Source organism: Ptychodera flava, chromosome 1, assembly GCF_041260155.1.
Source record: "Ptychodera flava strain L36383 chromosome 1, AS_Pfla_20210202, whole genome shotgun sequence".
Classification (NCBI taxonomy): domain Eukaryota; kingdom Metazoa; phylum Hemichordata; class Enteropneusta; family Ptychoderidae; genus Ptychodera; species Ptychodera flava.
In genome coordinates, this window is record NC_091928.1 from 28,512,164 (window position 1) to 28,533,832 (window position 21,669).

Genomic DNA, 21,669 nt, shown 5'->3' on the forward strand with positions numbered 1-21,669 from the left:
AGGCAACCAAAATTGACTTTGACGCTCAAAGGATTAATCGAGCTAGCCATTACTCTTGCAACATGAGGAGTTGAGATGGTCATTGTAGGTATTTTCAATAAGCATTGGCATTCAATTGCTCATGTAAGGCATCTGCAATACCTTTTGTGTGAATTCAGTTAAATTATATGCGGCATTTTCATAAATGTTATAAACAATTTAGCTGATTGTTAATTAATGTGCATTTAGTTTGTTATTTTAGTCATTTCAATTACTGATATACCCATATGCATAAGATTGTAAGAATTTTTATTCGGTCACAATGGTCATGTCAAGACTTTGTGACAAATTAGTAGGCTTTTAATTACTTTACCAGTTTACAAAATGTTGGAGGTATTTACATGATGATTTTAAGAATCAGCAACAATATTTTAACATTTCTTGTATTACTACAGGTATTTGCAATTATGTAAAAGTCATTTATCTGATTATTTTAGGCATTTCCTATGACTTTTATGCTTTCAGCATACTGTCTCTTTCACATTTTCAGATCATGCTAGGCATTACATTTACCGTATATCATAGCAGGAGGGACTGTGATCATAGGCACTACATCAACAGTTTGGGCATTTGCATCCATTTTTAGGCAATTTAGCTAGCATTTTAGAGCATTTACTTGATATACTAGATATTTGCGATGTCATTGTAGGTATTTTTCACCCTTTGAGTGCTGTAATTTTTCCCACCAAAATTGAGTGTAACATTTTACCAATTTTTATGAATTTTTCTGGATTTGTTTTAATAATTTTGGAAGTTATAGACACCACATTTTAAAGGCTACAGTTTTTTATCAAAATTTTGGCAAAATTCTGAAAAAATTTGACTGGGGTATATTTTGTAAAGGCAGCAAAAATTGACTTTTGTGCTCAGAAGGTTAATCATCTCTCGAAAATTTGCAATATGTCGAAGTCATTGGTGTATAATGGTAATCATTGGCATTTGCATTTTATGCATCATTTCAGTCAAGCTAGGCATTTGTAATATTAGCAATAACATGTTGGCAATAAGGCATATTGTTTATGGCATTTTGTTGATGACTCTAAGCATTTGCATTACAGTTCTAGGTGTTTTATAGATCATCTCATGCATATGCACAATCATTACCGAAGTTTTGTTTATTGAAGGTATTTAGAATGGCATTAAGGGACAAAGTCGGTCATTTTTCATGAATTTTGTTTGATGCAAGATACTACTTATATCGTTTGACATGTTGAAAGATATTGAATGAATGGGTGACCATGCATATGTGAAATTCATGAAAATTCATGAAAAATGGCCGACTTTGTCCTTTTAAAGGCTCTGACTGGTTGAGGGCAGGTTTTATGTAATGTCCAAATCTTATATAATTCATCTTGCAAATCAACAAGATTGGGTAACCAGTTGCTATGTCATCTCCAGGGAACAACCACCTGTTGCACAAAACAAAGTAATTGCCACCTTTGAACGCTTGAGGGCAGGCTTTTAAATACCAACATGTCAAAATCTAATTTATCTTGTAAATCAAAATGATTGGTAACCAATTAAGTCAAAGTTCATATTTGGAATATTGCACTCTTGTGAGCTGTGAATTATAGGAAGCTGCTGTCGATGAGAAATTCCACAAAATGGTCTGAAACCCTGAGTACAAGTCAAAGACACTTTATCGCATAATCAAAAAGTTATGTATGCAAGGAGTTCTTACTATATTATATTATACATGAATTTAATGTAACCGGGCATTCACAATGTGGCCACCCCTATTCGGTCAAATGAGATGGCCCAATGATAAGCATAATGTGAGATTTCAACCTTTGCTACCTGTAAGTTTGGAACCGATATCTAGTTTTCTGTGCAGGAAACGTTGGTTCATTTTCTTGCACATACACATATCACACTAGAAATCCACCATGGGGGACTACCCAAAAAGCTACTCTGATGTCCAAAGGAGTGCCAAAAGTCTTCAGGAAATGGTAAGATGTTTTTGATCAGAGAGTATTTCTGTGACAACATCTGGTCTTGTTTGCTTCCTCAATATGTCTAACGTAGTCGACTAGGTCTATGTGCATATTGGCATTACAAGTGACCGGTACTGTGGCATACATGTATCAACAGTTTTAGACTATTGGTTTTCAAGCAGTTACAGTAGTACCAGTAGCATACAGTGTCTGGAATACATAGTTGTAGACTTGATCTGTAGCACTTTTGTATACCAGATGGTTGAGCCTTACACATATGTATCAGTTGTCATGCCTGTAAAGCTTGGGGATATTTCATGGGGCTGGCAGTCTAAGCTCAGAAGGAATAATGTTGGCAAAAAACTGCCTTGTCCATCATCATTGCTTAAAAAATCTGAATATGATTCCTGTTATCTAAGAAAAAATTGTATCTGTTTTAAATGTCAAGCACCTTTTCAATGAGAAATCAAATTGATTCCGTCTAATTTTTCTTGTTGTTCCATCAACAAGAAAAGGAGGGAAAAAGATACAAATGTGTTAAGAGAAGGTTGATTGTTAACTATGGATCATTGAACATTAGTTGAAATCATTAGCTGATTGCACAGTGTGGTAATATCTAAGTGTTAATTGCTAATGTGTAAGTGGCTGATCACCTGCAGTTGACTTGCGTACCGGTAGACTCTGTGGAATACGCCCATTTTCAACCTTGTATTCTTTTTTTTTTTGCTCTTCATCTTGTGCTGATGTGGACAGTTCTTTCTTGCACCACGTACATCAGTTCAAATAGCTTTACATCAAAAGAGAGGCTGATGGTTCCACACCTGCGTATAGGCTTCCACCTGTGAAATATGGTATTGGCCTATTCTGCATTCCCTGAGGTGGAGGAATGCAGTGGACTGCTTGTGTCACGGTCCCTCTGAGCTTGTGTGAATGAAGTTGTTTTCTGCCGAAAGCCAACTTTCCAAAAATCAGAACTACTGTGTCATGGCATTTTCCCAAGGAATGCTAGCTTTGCAATGATTTTGGGAACAAGCTCACAGTACTGAAGATTTCCCATAATTCATCATGATTTGTACACACGGAAACTCCTCAGTGAAATCTACTGTGTCTCCCATGTGTAGACAAATTCACAGACTAGTTTTTTTAAATTCTGAAATCGTACTTTTGAGGACACCATTCTTCTCAATTCCCATTTTAAATGATTAAGAAAAGTATGCTTGATTGAGAGAGGAGATAGCATTTTTGTAAAATTTTCCACTGATTGTGTCTTCAGCCATACAGAATAATGTAATGAAAAGTAGGGAGACTAGTTGCACCTGTTTTATGAAACAAAATGATATTGATTTTTTCCAAACAGAAAGACAAAAGAAATTTGCATGCTAAGTTTTCTCAGAGAATGACCCCTTCAGTTTATCATAACTTGCTGCCTAAAAGTATGGTATTTGTAGTACCTGCAGAATGTGACTTTTACCGTTATTTAATGGTTTCTTTGAAATTTGTACTGAAATATCTAATCGTACTTTCAATAGATATAATTAATCAAGTATCTAGAGGTTTTATATTATTGCTTTCAGGCAGTACTGAAAAAGTTATAAACATTTTAATGTCGTGTGTACAAATCAAACTGAATTGTGGGTAATTTATTGTACTGTGAAGCTCGCTTGTCCTTTGAAGTATATGCATGTTCTTAGGGAATACAACCTTGATACATATTATGCCTCAAACACAGCAAAATCAAAGTCAGAGAAACCACACAGTGGGATTGTCAAGTATATTTTGACAGTGAACTCTGCACTAGATACAAACTACTCATAATGCAATCAGCTTTAATATATTGGTGAACCACATATTATGTATCATGAGACTTCTTGTTTGTCAAACGCCCATATGGTGAACACATTAGACTTATTAAACTAACACTTGTTGTGTGCTTTGTTCATGGTTCAGATATTGACATTTAAAAACTGTGAGCAAGGTGTTGTTTGATATTACATTTAATATTTCATCAAAATGCAATCATGCATAAGGCATTATGTCATTTGTTTCATGTCTATTTCATACGGACATTTTTATTAAATTAGTTAGAAACACACACGGTGCCACTTGTTGTGCTTGTGTATTCCTGATAGGATTGTATCAGATATTCATCATATATTGGTCACCGCAAAGTTTAAAACCAGCACCAGTTATTGCCACAGAAGCAGATACACTGTAGGACATATGCAATCTTCATTTCGAATTAATGCTCGTCATTGTTTTAAGTCATTTTTAAACATTTCTCACCATTTCCACACATTTGCTTCCATGTAACATGAAAACTATTTCACGTGTAAGGTAGCGTTATGCATTATTGGTAGTGCAATGTCGTAGTGTCATCGAGGTCAAACTCGGGCACAAATGGGGTCACAGTGCATGCATCAGGAAGCATGTACCGGTATATATTTGTGCATTTGAAAACAACCCATGCCATATAGGGAAAACCATTACCGTATTTCAAGCTCTGAAACACTGAAAATCAACCATGAAATCAAAAAGAGTTGATATCATACACATAAAGGTTTGCAGTTTACCAGAGCATCCATGCGCTCATTATGAAGTATATTGATGTCTGGGAGATAATAATTATCCTGCCAATTTCACATTTCGCCATCAGGTCAAGTTGGTTAAACTAGTGAAGCATGACATGGCCCATATGGTTCATTTTAACAAATATTGAACATTTTAACTGAAGGCTCCTGAAATATTGATATTGTAAACATCATTTTTACGGACTAAAGCTGCCATAGGGAAGCCAAGTAGGGGAAATATTTAATGCTTTTCCCTCAATACTGCTTTTTACTGACTTAGCAGATTGGGAAGTGATTGTCTGGCAGGTAAAGGTTAATATGTTGCTCCATTTTTCATTTGTGAGCATAATTACATTCTGTCATCCGCTCTGTAATGTAAACACATAACAAGGTTGTAACCTCTGTAAGATTTCTCACAAACATATGAAAAATAACAAAAAATGATACAGCAACCCTGCAAAATAATTTTCAAAATTGAGATTGAAAACACCAGGTATTTTGTTCTGGAAGAAGGAAAAATATTTGTGTGCATGAGTTGTATGCTATTCTTCTGTACATTGTACTGTAGTGTACATATGTCAGGCGACTCCAATAAAATCCTAGTCACAACATTCTAAAATCTATCACAATTTTGTTATTTCTGGTCTATAGTTGCTCATATTTTTCATCGACTTTTGACTAGGGAACAAATATCTATTATCTTTTTGTAAACACGGACTTTGACACAAATGTACACTCACATTCCTGGCAGCTGGATAAACTCTTTTCATATAGAGGTTGGTTCAGGTCACACAAACAGCGGGTCACTAGCTCACCACAATTTGAACAAACCTGACTATAAAGGTCATCCTTAGGAACGTGCGGTATATGAATGACCATATTGACCCTTTGCAAAATGAACACATTGTAAAGTTAATATAATGACATAATGTTGTCTCTGTAATACTGATATCTACAGGACTGCTCTAAATGATACTAAAGAATGTTCAAAGTTGAAATTCGTGAAAATTCTGCTATGAATTTATCAGGTCTTTAAGTAACGGTAGACTTCAAGCCATGGTCAGTCAAGATATTTTTTGAAATCCCAGCCAGATGAGTTTTAAAGTATGAGAAAAGCACCAGACAGTTCTAGAAGACGTACGTAAGACCATGCCCTCGATCTCCACCCCACTAAAAAATATGGCAACTGCGACATGCATGGCAGCACACCGTAAATAGGTATTTCAGAGTTTCAGGAAGACAAAAAACTAGAAAAATGCCACCTTTACTAACGATTGTATCTTTGTATACTGACATTGATGTCTATCTCTAATGGTGTGTGTATCCATACAAACATATAATTTCAATCAACAAGTGAACAATTTTTTTTGATTTTTCCATTCAGGTTCAAATGTTGCTTGAGGATGATGACGAGAGAGATGCGTTATTCCAAGCACTGAAACGATACAAGCAGTAAGTATGAAGTTTCCAAGTGTCATGCATAGATTTGCCTCAACCTTTTCACCCCTATTTCCCAGTGTAGAGGTCCAACTTTACCATAGAAAACTACGTGATTGGGCCAAACCATGGCGGTGGAATGGTTTGAAGTTCTGAAATACATTGGCAATTCATCTCAGACCTTCAAAGTATGCATAAAGACTATCTGAGTAATTAAACAGTCTGACCAATCAGGATTGTGTCTCTTAGCTTTATGGAGCAATAAATATTATTATTTTGCGATCATCATATGTTATTCCATTACTTCTGTTTTGACATTTACGGTATTTATGTTTCTACATGTACCTGTAGTTATAATATGTGCAGTAATATGTATAAATGGATGATTAGCTGTGTGTTTTCATAGGCACTTGCTCAATTGTAATGTAGCAAATAGAATCACAATGGCTGAACCCAGTGAGTGCTACTGTCAATTTTTGTCCCCTTCATAAAAAATAACGCCAACAACATTTCTTTAGATTCAGCCAATATTTTTTCAGATTTTCCCCAAAATTTCGATCAAAAACCATGATCGAGGAAAAGTTCTGCCCATATTATCAGGAAAATTACAAAACAATAAATAAAAACTGGTAGTAAACTTTTGCACAAGCATTTTGTTGTGAAAAATTACAGCACTCAAAGTGTTAAAAATTATGTCATAAATGATATAGTGTCTTGCACATGTATGCAATATTATAGTGCATAGATATGTTCAACTCTATTATAACCAGGATTGGCATATGATGTGTGCAATTCCAGAATAATATATCCATTGATTTTGTCAAGGAAGAAGAGCCAATATATGTTACTAAGTGGTCTTTGTATCTCAATGAAGTGATACCATGTGATGATCGATAGAAATTATTATGATCAATTGGGGGATCAGAGTAATTCCCACATGTTACGTCCATGTATAATCCAATCCTGTGAAAACAAGCTGACAATCAAGATGATCTCATGATGAACTCAAATTGTTTCTCCCAACTTCTAGTCAGTATTACCACCATATAACTTATTTTGCTCTGTGTTGACCAATACCCTGATTCTGTATTATCAATGTGATGTGTTGTGTATTTTGCTCACCAGGGAGATGTCAGTTGAACAGCTGATTGCTGATTTGAAGGTCGTGCTGAACAACCCCAAGAGAATGATACTGTATGAAGAGATACGCCCTCTTATTCCTCTGAAACATCAAATGAACTATGACAGATATGTGCCCAAACAACCCAGGTAGGTTCAATGTATCACAACCCACAAATGCATGCATATCTTCAGACATGGTCCTTACAATAGACTAGAGTGTGCCTCAGAGACAGATATCTGGACTCTCCAACTTTCACAATAATTTTATGGTGTAGCCACTACTTGTTGGGGCTCATTTTGAGGCTAAAGTTTTCACTGACTCATTCTTGTGAAAGTTAAAAATTTTATTTTTTCCCATAGAGTTAACACAGGGATATCAGCCATTTTGAATTTCAACTGTCCGCCACTGTATAGTCACCAGAGTGGGGGAAAAAAACGATGAAAGATTTCAGCGCATACTTGCATAATGATTGACATACCATTGAACACCATTATTTATTTGAATGGGTCGTATTTTACATAAACAACAAACATGATTCAAATTAAAGGAATGCCATTAGTGGAAAAGGGAGGTGCAGTGTTTCAATAAATGGATGTAAACTGAAACTAGGTATGATTTTGCTATAAGCCTACAACTGGTTTGAGTAATTGAAATACCGTACAGTAAATTAAGGCATTATATGTAAGAGACGCAGTCACAAATATGTGATAATTGCTATTTGTGAATGCTCAAATAGAAGTCAGGGTTGGAGCTTTCAATTATACATACCGATATGTAAGGTCAGTCACGACGGGTACAATATACAATACAGCTTAAAAAAGTTAATGTGGCCAGTAGCTGTAACTTTTGATAATTTTTTCACTTTTATTGTTTTTGGGATCAACCACAGTTTATTGTTTAGCCGTCAAGCATGTTTGATATACACAGTATTCAGCTTGTCAACTCAGCCTGTACATGTGTAGACTGCATTGTTATTGTTGACAAGTGAATTCTGGTCCAGACTAGAATTCAAATGTAAACAATAGCAGTGTATTTTACAAATCAACGAACTTTGGGGAATAGAAGAGGAACTTGTCACTCAAAACAAAATGGTGAAAAAATCACCAAAAGTACCAGCTACATGACCCTTTAATGAATCTCAAATGAAATCCCTTTGATTGTTTCTCCTTCTATGTAGTGAAAAGATCCGTGTTGTACGCCTGATCAAGCAATCCAACGAGACCTTTGGATTCAGCATCCGTGGAGGAGTGGAGCACGCTGTTGGAATTTTTGTATCCGATGTTATTCCAGACTCCCAAGCTTCAATCAAAGGGTTAAAGGTCAGTGTGGCTTTACTTCCAAGGCATTATCCTGCTCAGCTTTTTTAACCACGGTTTTCATGGCAAGGTTGATCCATATTGACTGCAACGGGACAAAAAGATCATTCCTTTATAATACTGGCAGCATAGTTTCAGGTTGACAATTTGCAAATTTATCTCAGGTACCCGTTTGCCCGACTTTGAGAAGGTGAAGGTGTAGTGCCACCATCTTTTATCTGTGAAGTTTTCTTTGATTTTTCCACAAACTTTTTTGATAAATATTTTCATTTTACTCTTTATTTTCTGAAGATTTAAAACATTCTCTTTTTTTTCCAGTTCTCAAAGCAGTAGTGTTGTAATTTAGAGCACAATTGATGATTTCTCATGCTGTGAAGGTCATGTGATCAAAAATGAAGAAAAATTCAAATGTGGCAATTGTCACTTTGAGTGTCAATGTCAATTTTTGTTGCCTTTATTAAATACCGGTATGATCCAGACAATCTTTTTATCAGATCCCAACATTTTGATCAAAAAACAATTGGCATGGAAAAGTGATGTCCATTTGTTCCAAAATTATCAAAAAAAATTACAGGAAAATTCAAAAACAATGTGAAAATGTTGCACTTAAATTTTGGTGGAAAAATTTACAGCACTCAAAGGGTTAGCGCTCAATCTCAGAATTTCATTTGCTGATCAGGTCGGAGATCAAGTGGTGCGTGTGAATGGTTTCAACATCTCACAGGCAACTCACGATGAGGTCCTGGCTCTCATTCACAGCAAGAGATCTGTAACACTGAAAGTGAAAAGTAAGTATTGTACCTGCTGTCAAGACAGACTCTCCGATTGGATTTATTTAACCAACAACTCTGTCAGGGTTATCAAATTGAGCAAAAAAGATAGTATGATGTATTATCACAGTCTCTGAGCACATGATAAGATCTTTCATTATATTTTCAGTGATCATCTGTCAAAGTTTTGACTTACTGCAAGACAGATTGGATTCACTGATTTATCCCAGCCAACACATTGGTGAACCACCATAGACTTGAAATGTACCAGGTTTGCAGTATATTTCATTTTGTTCATTACCAACAATTTATAAAATGGGAAATACACGGATAAATGAACATACAGCAATGAAAATGCACCCTGCATATTCAAATTATGAACGCTCAGGATGTGCAATCCTTTCTATGAACTAATTGCGTAGTTCATTCAAACTCTTTTTTTTTTTGCACCCTCGTTTATATTTCAGCGGTTGGCATGGTACCGGAAAAGAACAAGAAGAATGACCCACTGACCTGGAAATATGTGGAAAGCAGTGCTCCCAGCATGCTGGTAAGAACCATCCTGGCACTCCTTTACCTGTAAAATGATGTACAATATCCTTCTATTCTCAGTGGCAAAGTTGGACTCGTGTACTTTGAAGCAGCGATGAAAACGTACTGATATTGATATGCTCTTTTCCATTTGCATTCACATGAAGAAAACAACAAGAAAATTAAGTATCACAGCCAAAAGAAAGGAATGTGCAAAATTAGCTAACCGTAAAGCTTATTCATTTTTTAGCTCCCATAGCCATATGTATATATGGCAATGGAAGCTATTCTTATAGGCTAGGGAAATGTCTGTATGTATGTATGTCTGTATGTCTGTATGTCTGTGTGTCTGTATGTCTGTATGTCTGTATGTCTGTCCGTCAACATCAAAAACTCCAAAACCGCTGTACATTTCATCTTGATATTTGGTGTGTCCATGGATGATGGGCTGTAGATGAGATTTTGTTCAAATGAAGTTGTCATTGCCAAAAATATGCAAATTAAGTGAAAAAATGTAAAAACAGTCAAAATTGAAAAAACTCAATAACCACTGAGCAGATTACATGAAAAATTAGCATGTAAGTACTTTGGGCTGACATGAAATGATTGTGCAAATCTTGGGTCAGTATCTTGGACTTGCTATTTTCATGAATTTTTTGTAATTTTCTCCCATTTTTGGTCAAAAAATCTTCTTCTCTGAAAACCACAAGTCCGATTGATTTGAAACTTGGTATGGAAGTGCATAGGAGTGACCTTTCCCAAATTTGGGCAAATCGTGTTCAAATTTGCGTATTTTTAGTTTACACGTCCATAGACTCCCATGTATAAGGCGGATCTCCATAGACTCCCATGTATAAGGCCACGAAAAATAAAAATTTAGTTTCTCATATTGCAAAAAGGATGTAGTGACACAATTTTTAGTCCCCGTGGATGAAGTCCAGTGGGCTTATAGATTGGGTCATGTCCGTCTGTTCGTCCATACGTGAGTCCATCCGTTCATGCAGATATCTCGGATATTTTGACAAAATGTCACATGACCTTAGTGACCTTTGACCTGAAATATTACATATTTGTCCATTACTCAGTAACCACAAGTGGTACACCCTTCATATATCAGAGTTCGCGTTTACGCAAAAATCATGCGTATTTACGCATTGAAATTGACTCTCTACGCATTTTTTTCATCGTTATGCATTTTCTATACGCAAAGGATAACACCGAAAGCACTCCCCACGACTGAGCTTAGGCGACAACCAGACGAAATTTGTTGCAAAACATTTCTGTCAATCACTCATGTTGTGTGGAAAGTTTCGGATTCTCTTGGCGTTGTCTGAAAAATCGGCATCGTAGTCCACACGTTATCACGTTAGGCACGTTATCATGTCAGCTGTACTGTGCCTATGAATTACGTTGCTAATTTTCAGGCGAGCGATAGTTTCTGAAAGTGAGTGATTGACAGAAATGTTGCGACAAATTATATAAATGCCGACCGTGCACGATCATCGCGTCTCGCTGTTCCCAAATTTTGATCAAGCACACATGCAGCATGGCGTCGAAGCAGACAAATCTGTTTTTCTTTCAACTTTGCTCTACGAGTCCGTGAAAAAGATGATTCATCGGTAGAGCTCGTCGGAATCCCGATAAATTTTGAACACTGCAGAAGTGTCTGGATGGTTACTGGTCGTTCAGGCACCAAGTCGTTTCGGCCTAAGTCGTTTCGGCCTCTCAATTTCCGGCCCAAGTCACTTCGGCACTGCAACCCAAGACGTTTCGGCATCTGTGTTTCGATTTTTTTTCAAACTATTCAGTAATTGACTGATCTGTCATATTCGTAAGCGTGACCTTTGCGTTCTGACCAGTACTTTATGTGCATTTTGTGTGAATTTTGCCGTGCTGTTTCGTCACAGCTTTCAAACTTTTGCCGTGTCGGCGGCTATTGATATCGATTAACTTATGTCACAGATTTCAAAATGATACGAAGTTTTTTCTTACGGTCTCTTCCCATGTTCTCACAAAGATTAAAGCATGTACGTGAATGTTAGTTGACACTATACTTTTTAGTACTTTGATTTGTAACATTACGCTCCAGCACTAGTTCCCACAGGTAGCCTTCAGCGGTGCCGAAACGTCGGACTTGGGGCCTGAAATTCAAAGGCCGAAACATCTTGGGCCGAAACGACTTGGTGCCGAAACGTCCAGAAACCGTCTGGATATAAGCTGCCATAACTCTAACTTGTGGGTTGCCAATGTGTTTTTGACGGTCGCATGTATAACCTTCGCTGTTACGTTTCAACATTGTTCAAGTTGTTCGTTAAACTGTTTTCATTAAAATAATGTTGCATCGTACAATCCGAATATGTAGTGTAGGTTTATTCAACGGCACATTGTATTTTGCAGTCAGTTTTTTCATCAATCGAGTGCGGAAGTGAAATTACGCACTCAAATCCAGCCATTACGCAATTTTAGCAGACTAATGCGTATGCCGTACGCGAGGAGAAAAAAGTCACCGCGAACACTGATATATGGTATGATGGGACACCTTATGACGCCACATATTGTACCTCATTAATTATGCACATATCTAATTTTGAGCGAGCCAATAGAGCTAGAGGTCTGATTTTTGGTATATAGGGATAACTTAGCAATACAATTTTTTTGACAAAATGTCACGTGACCTCGGTGACCTTTGACCTCAAATATACATATTTGTCCATAACTCAGTAACCACAAGTGCTACACCCTTCATGTATGGTATGATGGGACACCTTATGATGCCACATATTGTACTTCATTTATTATGTGCATATCTAATTTTGAGCGAGTCAATAGAGCTAGAGGTCTGATTTTGGTACATAGGGATAACTTAGCAATACAATTTTTTTGACAAAATGTCAGGTGACCTCGGTGACCTTTGACCTCAAATATACATATTTGTCCATAACTCAGTAACCACAAGTGCTACACCCTTCATGTATGGTATGATGGGACACCTTATGACGCCACATATTGTACTTTATTTATTATGCGCATATCTAATTTTGAGCGAGCCAATAGAGCTAGAGGTCTGATTTTTGGTACATAGGGATAACTTAGCAATACAATTTTTTTGACAAAATGTCACGTGACCTCGGTGACCTTTGACCTCAAATATACATATTTGTCCATAACTCAGTAACCACAAGTGCTACACCCTTCATGTATGGTATGATGGGACACCTTATGACACCACATACTGTACCTCAATAATTATGCACATATCTCATTCTGAGCAAGCCAATAGAGCTGGATGTCTGATTTTTGGTATATAGGGATAACTATAGGAGAGAATTTTTTTGACCAAATGTCATGTGACCTCGATGACCTTTTACCTAAAATATATGTTTATGTCAATAAATAAGTAACCACAAGTGCTATGTCCTTTGTATTTAGTAGGATGGGAGACCTTATGACAACACATGCTTTACGTCATTAATTATGTACACATCTAATTCTGGGCAAGCGAATAGAGCTAGAGATCTGATTTTTTGGCATGTAGGGATTAATTAGCAATATATTTTTTTTTTTCAAAATGTCATGTGACCTCGATGACCTTTGACCTTGATTATACATATATATGCATATCTCAGTAACCACAAGTTCTATACCCTCCAATTTTGATAGGGTATTAGACCTTAAGATGTCACATCTTGTACCTCATTTATAATGCGCATATGTATTTCTTGGCTGGCCAATACTGCTAGAGGTCTGATCTTTTTTCCCGATTTAGAACCATAACTTAGACATGCCTCATGTGTTTCAAATCGGGAACAACGACATAGACCTATGTGCCCATAGATCTCAACATATACACTCCAGTGATACTTCTTAAGACCACATTTCCCTGCCCCATCAAGACTAATACTCCCATTACAAGTGGGGACTATGTCATTGTAAATGACTTGTTGAGTTAATGGTTGTATCACAGTATTCGTATATCTAATTCTGTATTTTTTTCCATTTTATATTCTGAATAAATACATTAAACATATTTCACTGTCTCCGGTACATTACATTTAAGTATTTTCACTTCATGCACTTTATCCCTTTCACACATGTTCAAATATCTGACCAGAGAACAAACACTAAATAGTCCAGGATGGGAGCTACAGTGTCATTGACGCTATTTTTTTGAAGCCTCGTCTCTGTTTGCATCTTCTTGACTTGCACGTGGTGAAAAATCATGCCCTAGTGTGATCATACAAAATTAGCAATCTGAATTGAACCAGATAAAGCTGCATCAATGTGACATCTTGCCTGAGCCTTGGAAAGGCGGTGAAAAAAATCAGTGTTGAGCTTATAGAACAAAAAACCACTTGCCTCGATCGATACCAAAGTATGGGCATCTCAACCATATTTTCATTAAAGGGAGTGGTTTGTCCCGTCTACGGCTGCGCAACTTTCTTGTAGATACCATAAATGCTACCTCTTCCCAGAAATTGGGCGATGAATGTCGAGCAAATGTAAAGCAAGAACAGCATTTGATGCATGTTCAGAGTTCACCAGATTTGTAGCTCTCCAATCAGTGCAAAACTTTGCCAAATAAGTTTTGGTTGCATCCTGTCGTTTTCCTGAAGCTGCTACAGTGCATCGCCAATTTCACGTCATTTTAAAATTTTTGATATGCACAAGGGTTATATCGTGCATAACACAGACCCATTTTATGGGTCCCATACCAGCTGCAGTTGGGAACCCCCCACCCCACCCCACCCCCGCTTTCACTATAAAATAAGAAGGACTTTGAAGGTGCGTTAATTCAAATAAAAACAATCAATGAATAAGAAAAATCAATATATATGCCGTCGCTTGATATACCTCTGTGGAATTTTGTTAAAATTATAGATCTAAGTTTGCTGATTTGTATGGTAACATGTTTTAGCAACAGTGTAAGTCTTTCAATTTTGAGCCATGCACTGTGTGTCTTCAAAGTGTACATCTTTTCTCAAGAGAGTTTATTTTGTGTCTTCAAAGGAGGATGTGATCAAGGAAGCCGAGAGCGGTGCCGAGGATGACATCCGGAAACTCTATGTCAACCTGATTGGCGGGATGACACTCGGATGCAGCATTGCCAGTACTCCGGGAAAGCCGGACATATTCATCCAGTATGTCAAGCCACACTCCCTGGCTGAACAAATCGGGATCAAGGTAAGGCTTGGCTCGGGAATGCAGATGGCAAGGGAAGGTCAATTCAAATCTATTTAACCTAAAAGTTTATTAACCAAAGACCAAGTTGTAAAATAATTTGCATTACCTCTCAGAAATTAATGTACCGGTATATCCAAGTTAAATGTGCAAAAAAATAATATCCAAGGTGTCAATATATAAAAGAAAATTGAAAAAATAACAGAGAAATAATTGAAAGTAAATCATTCATACCAGTGTGTTTAAAGCTATACCGGTACTTGCTTGCACAGAATAAAGTAAGGCTAAATATCCAGTATTTGCCATGCTGTGAATCAGGTCAGTGTTAGAGTTGTGATGGTTTTCCTGTAGTACAGGAAACAGGAACATTCTGCTTACTTGATTGGAAAGTTTTGGCCACTCTTGCCACAAATTGAGGACAACAGCAAATTTTCAGATATTTTTTCCAAAATGTGAGTGTTTTGTCTTTCAGCCAGGGGATCAGATCTTGGAGGTGAATGGCGTCAGTTTTGTTGGCATCACCCATGCTGAAGCAGTAGTGGTCTTGAAGTCCAGTAAACAGCTGACCATCACGCTGAAGAAGGGAGGGGTGAGTTTGCTAAATTCCCACAGGAATCGTATTTGTGCCCAAGTCCTTTCCCAGCCACGGGATCCACATGCTCCTGGAAAGTCCTTGACAATCGTTGAATTGTAAAGTCTCCTGGAAAGTCCTGGAAAATGAAATGATAGTCCTGGAAAGTACCGGAAAATTGGTAATCTGCCCTCAACTTTCAAAAATGACTGTTTGATAAATCATGAAATCATAAAAATGATATGTGAAAAGATGTATAAAAATAATATGTTATAAAAGTATTTGGACTTTAAAAGTCCATGAAAGTTCTTGAATTTCAGGTGCCTGTCAGTTTATTGACCCTGCCAGCAAATCCAAATGTCTGTCTGATACCAAGGATTTGTTGTATTGCCTTTACAACAATTCATGAAAAACACCTAAAGAAAATTGGGTCGATCTTTTTACGAAAAGCATAAGGCCCTCTTACACACTCATACTCACAGAGCAGGTAACATAAATAGCTAACCTTTCCAATTCAGAAAATAAAAGACATGATAAATTCATTTCTTCAGGCTGATTTTGAGATCTATGCCAAACCTAATAAACTGCGGAGAGCTGAGAATGACAGTAACCTTGGCAAACAGCAGGAAGAGTTGAAGAGACTGAGACAGATTGCACTTCAAAATGAACGTGAGAAACAACGCAGAATGGATAAGGACAGGTATAAGCTTACAATTTATGTGTTAGTCGGTGAATTAATTAATTTGATTGGTTTTTTTTGTTCATTAATATGTTTATGTAATTATTTATTTATTTATTTATCCATTTATTTACATATTTATTTATCAATTTCTTCTTCATTTCTTCTTTATCCATTTCTTATTTATATATTTATTTATCCATTTCTTCCAAATCATTATCTTCATAGACCTGCTAGTGCTGAAAATGATTGTAAAGTTGATCAATTTTATTATTTTGTCAGTATTACACAAGCAACATTCAGTTATTTGCTTTTCACAATGTCATGATTATTTTTCTGATTCAGTTTTCGCATTACTTCACAGTTGATGCAAGTAAAAGGAGCAAGTAATTTCTACTCGGCTCCCTCAGAAAAATTGTAAAAAGATTTCAAATTATATTGTCTTTTGTCTGAATTCAAGATTGGCTACTGTTCAAAGGATATTTTCTGGGATGCAGCATTAAAGAATTCTTAAGGTAGAATGGGGCTTTGGGACAGATATTTGGACTCTAACTTTTCAATTTTTTTCTGATTTATCACTTGTGGGGGCTAATTTTGAAGCTCTTGGAGAAAGAAAAACTTTCACTGTCTCGATTTTTTTTCGAAAATCAAAATTTTACTTTTCTCCATAGAGTTGACACTGGGGTGGCAGCCATTTTGAATTTCAAATGATGGTAAATTTGGGTAGTTTGTATCTTCAGTAACAAAATTTGCACATGCAGTGACCGCTGATCTTTATTCTCGATTTTGAAACAGAACGGTCGAACTATACCTCGAGAAAAGTTTGAGCAAAAGTTTAAGTCTTTCATTTTCGAGGCATGTACTACCTTGTTCAGAAATTATCCAGTTTTGTTTCAGTTCTGAAGCCACTTACAGTGGGCAATTTTTTTCTTTTTGTCCGCAGAGCTGATGCTGATCGGAAGATAAAGGAGGAGAAAGCCCAGTACGAGAAAAACAAAGCCAGGGTAGCTTCTCCGTCGGATGACACTCAAAGAAAAGAGGAAGAAAAATGGCAGGACCTGTGGATGGTGCAACCCAAGGGGAGATCCGGCAACCGGGTCAGTCAGTCATCCCTCGACGCCGCCGACTTGGAGTCGGAGCAGATCGCCCAGGAACTGTACAATTTGAGCCTGCAGCAGGAGAAGGAGATCGAGAAAGAAAAGCAGACGGGAACATCCGCGATGTCCTTGCAGGATCAGTGGAACGCACAGAGGGATGACATTGAACAAGAAATGGAAGTGGCGAAAAGAGTAAGTTGATATTTGTAATGTAACAAGTCAGAGAAAGCGGGCAGTGTTATGACTTAAAACTGACCAGACTATATTGAAATCACAAGGCAGCAGGAATATCTACAAAAAGTAATGTTTAGAGATCAGACAATTATGTGAATTCATAATTTGAGAGATATAATTTCCCCAACTTCTTCAAATCTGTTGATATGTAAAATTTTGCATATGATGAAACTGAATTGCCGTGACAATTTTCAAATATAAAAGCAGAAAGCGGCATTCTTCTTTCAGAAATAAAACAGCTGGTGTGTGTAAATATTAATATGACTTTACACAATTACATCATTCAAGGGACTTCCACAATTGCTTAAGTATTGATAAGTTTGGTGACTTCCTTGTTCTTGAACTTTCCTGAAACAGTCATTGCAATAATTCCACCAAGATTTGCCTGTAACTTGATTTTCTCTTTCCCCTCACAGTTTTTCCCTTTTTCGTAAATTTGTGACTCATGTATTCCAAGATCGTACACGCAGTCCTGTACAGTTCTGATAACTGCTAAAAATTTGTAACACTTCATATTTGACCAGCGCGATTGTTGTAGACCAAAGGATGCCACCCTATCAGAAGCAGACTCAACACTTTGCTGATCATTACAACGTTTTTCCCATGCCCAAAATGTTCATGATCATTTGAAAATTCATTTCGCATTCAGCAGATTGTTCATAACAAAGATCAAGATATGCTGGTGTTTGGCTTCACTGGGATTTAACCACATTGCTTGTATATTTGGCTGGCTAGGGTATCAAAATTTAAATGTAATTTGAATGAAATGTTTCCATGGATAAGACATTACCGACACTGCATCACTGATAATTACATCAAACCTTCACCAATCAGAGCATGGTAATCAACAGTGGTCAAAAGTGACAACGTTCACACATCATAACTCCCAGCTACAGTGTGTAGCTGTTCACCCCTGGTTTCTGGTAAACAGTCCACAATTGCCATTGATAACAATACATTTGGGCCAAACCATGTTGTTGAAAGGGTTGTAGTGAGAGTAATGGCTTGTTGTGTTACCATCAAATATTGCTGTTATTTGACTAACACCGATGACATCGACGTAATTTTATGTGTTGCCAACCCATCTCCCCACCACAGAGAGTTTCATCCAATTCATATCAAAAGCAGACAGAACATGACCTGCCTAACTTCACCACTTCCATGAAAGTTCATCTCAAACCCACGGGCCACACATACGCTAGCTACCGACTAGGTAGACACGACACCGACGCTAACTTTAATCCAAGAATTTACGTGAGTATCGGGACGAGCTAACTTGAATAGTAGTGCACATGGCGGACAGAGCCAGCCACAATTTACCCAAGCAACTCACCCATGACCTTTGACCCTATGCTCCCGCCTCGAGTGTTGGAATCACTCCCTGGCTACAACAGTGTAACATACCTCATGACCTTTGACCTTAATTCACCCGACACCGCAGTAAACATCCATGACACCAGCCTATTGCAACTGTACCGATTAGTAGTAGCAGCTTTTACACCCTACAGGTGTTGTAAACAAAGTCACATATCATAGGTTTCCCATGCACACAATTTCTGGTATAATATTTGCTGGTCCAATGTTGCTGGTAGAACATTAATGTGTTTCTCTCTATCTGGGTGTTCTACCGTACATCACCTGTGTTTCTTGTAAAGGTACCTTGCAGCGTGGCAATTCTGATATAAGGGATGTTAAATGGTGTAAACGAAACTGGAAAGGTGGTCATTTTTCTCTGGGTGTATAATGTAGTGATATTGGTGTAGGTTTTACAGAAAGGTTGAATTCATCTTCACTGTAGTTAGCAGTATATAGCTTTAGGATTATGCATAAAGTCATTGAATAAACATAGTCAGAACACTTGTTCCATATCATTGTATTTATCATCCCATGCAGAGTTCATCATTTGTTGCTCATTAGTAGCCTTTCCTCTCTCATTTTAAGCTCAAAGGGACAAAGCAGCTTCTTTTCTGTGGTGTTTTTCTCAATTTCATATCATTTAATAAGTCACTTATGTCGGTAAAATTCATTGGACTCAGGGAAAGCTAATCTGGTCAAGAAGACACAGTTTCAGCTCTGTTCACGGAAGTAATAGAAAGAAGACACTAGAACACAAATTTTGGTATCTCCAGAAATATCTGTAAAATGAGATAACAGCTATAATTTAAGACTGTCAACTGTAAAAATAAAAAAACAATTTTTACACTTGAAATTCAAGTCAACTTTTTTGTGCAATTCTAGAAACATTGTTGATTCTAGAAAGTTTGTTCAGTGAAATAGAAAACACACCAAAAAACAGCAACTTTGTCCCTTTGTCCCACCCTGACTTAACACAACATATGTTGAATCCATATTCAAATAGAAAGGGGCGATAGAGTAATCCCGTTGTATGATTCAGTCATTCATGTGGTATTTCATGCCAGCCAATCTCAAAATGGAAATTTCCACAAATTTTCATCCAAAATTACAACCTGTCAATGGCTGTTTGCAATTTGGTCACATAGGTATCTTTTTCCAATTTTCTTATTGGATATTCTTTGAATTCTACTAACTGTACAAAACAGCATTTCACTTCAACAATATAAGAATGACAGAATGGATAAGTGAAAGTAACAGTTTTTCACTATATTTTCTAAATTTTCCACAATTTTTTGCCATCCTAGCTTTCACCCCTATTCCAGAGTGTAAAGAGCCAAATATGTCACACTGACATCACCTGGATTATACCAAACAACATAAGAAAGAGGAAACCTTGCCAATATACATGTACTTTTTTCAAAATTTCATCAAACATGTTTCCAGTGGCCAACTATAGTCTGTTTACCAACCAGTATTATACCTGTTGAAGCACTGAATATCTTTTTAACCAAACATTTGACTGTTACAAATATCATACCAATGTTTAACCAGCATGCATTGTTGTCAGTATGACAGGGTATATTTTGAGTTGCTCAGTGTATTTACGCACACAACCAATGTAAGCTGTTAAATATGGGGAAATTTATCATTTGACATATGCTAAGCCTACTGCAGCACCAAAAAATACATCATCACACCGCCTCCATTAATTTTGCTAAAAAGTTCTTTTTTCATTCAGCTGAAACCCAACCAAACTGCCTGTGTCAATTTCTCATCTTTATCAGAGACAAAGCTGACGGCTATTTTCACGTTTCCATGACAGTTTACAGATCGGGAGATCGGCGGCAAAGAAATCCGGCTGTTGCAGATCAAAAAAGACGGGCCCCTCGAAATTGTAATAGAAGGTGGTATCGATTCCCCCATTGGAAAAATTGTGGTGTCTGAAGTTTATGACGGAGGAGCCGCCCACAGACATGGTAGGTTGTCGTTTGGAATGGCATTTTGTCACTCTGATTTTTCAGTTAAAATTAATTGTATGATATTTTAATGTTGTTATCCTCTTCCCCTTGGTTTATTTAACATGGGATTTTTTGATCAATATTTTACTGATTTTGACATATGTGATTAGAGTCACATAGATCAAAATGTCACACGTGTTCGTGAACATTTAAATACTTAATCATCTGAACATACTATTTTAAAGCTCCTTATGGATTTTAAACTTCCTATGTCCATGCTAAAATTCATGTAGAAGAGAAAGCAAAACTAAAATAGGTTTCCTTAGAGGGCCATAACTCTCAATTTGTCCTGGTCTCACTCTGTTCCTGTCTGCTATGTTGCAGGTGGTTTATACAAAGGAGATCAAATTATGATGGTTGATAACAAAAAGACCACGGCTGTTAAACTGGCTGAGGCAGAAAAGATTATCGCTGATGCCATGAAAAATACAGATGTAAGTACCAGTATTGGACTTCAATAGAATTACAGTGATATTCTTAAGATATTAATCACCAGACTAAGGGGTCTTATGCAAATTGAGCTCTTTTGCACAATCATACAGATATGTACCGAGTGTGTTTGATAATAGAACCTTTCATAGATATTTTTCTCATATCTCGTTACCACTTTTGGCAAAAGTCTATGTACCATACCATTTCTTCATACATGTCTCGTTAATGTTCATAAAGTTGTAATCTGTTTTCTATTTTCAAAACCAGGGAAGTGAAATCTTAGAACTGGTCATAGCTGTCGCACCTCCAAAGAATTATGAAGATGAAATGTAAGCTTGACATTTTAATTCTTCATATGGATGTATCGCATAACAATATTCTCATTAA

At 36.9% G+C, this 21,669-nt stretch overlaps 1 protein-coding gene across 4 annotated transcripts in view; it reads left to right on the top strand.

Moving 5' to 3' along the window:
- LOC139134378 (harmonin-like) overlaps window positions 1–21,669 on the top strand; it is a 37,476-nt gene that overhangs the window by 12,415 nt on the left and 3,392 nt on the right. Inside the window, exons 1-14 of one of the 4 annotated variants that reach the window (XM_070701242.1) lie at window positions 1,832–1,988; window positions 5,925–5,992; window positions 7,103–7,246; window positions 8,278–8,419; window positions 9,096–9,204; window positions 9,654–9,736; window positions 14,725–14,898; window positions 15,368–15,484; window positions 16,018–16,166; window positions 17,089–17,434; window positions 18,575–18,730; window positions 20,655–20,808; window positions 21,175–21,284; window positions 21,550–21,611. In XM_070701242.1, coding sequence (XP_070557343.1) covers window positions 1,926–1,988; window positions 5,925–5,992; window positions 7,103–7,246; window positions 8,278–8,419; window positions 9,096–9,204; window positions 9,654–9,736; window positions 14,725–14,898; window positions 15,368–15,484; window positions 16,018–16,166; window positions 17,089–17,434; window positions 18,575–18,730; window positions 20,655–20,808; window positions 21,175–21,284; window positions 21,550–21,611 — 1,877 coding nt within the window. In that variant the 5' untranslated portion in view covers window positions 1,832–1,925. Of the gene's footprint in view, window positions 1–1,805; window positions 1,989–5,924; window positions 5,993–7,102; window positions 7,247–8,277; window positions 8,420–9,095; window positions 9,205–9,653; window positions 9,737–14,724; window positions 14,899–15,367; window positions 15,485–16,017; window positions 16,167–17,088; window positions 17,435–18,574; window positions 18,731–20,654; window positions 20,809–21,174; window positions 21,285–21,549; window positions 21,612–21,669 lie in introns of those variants that run through there. The other 3 variants (XM_070701248.1, XM_070701255.1, XM_070701262.1) reach the window with 3 other exon arrangements.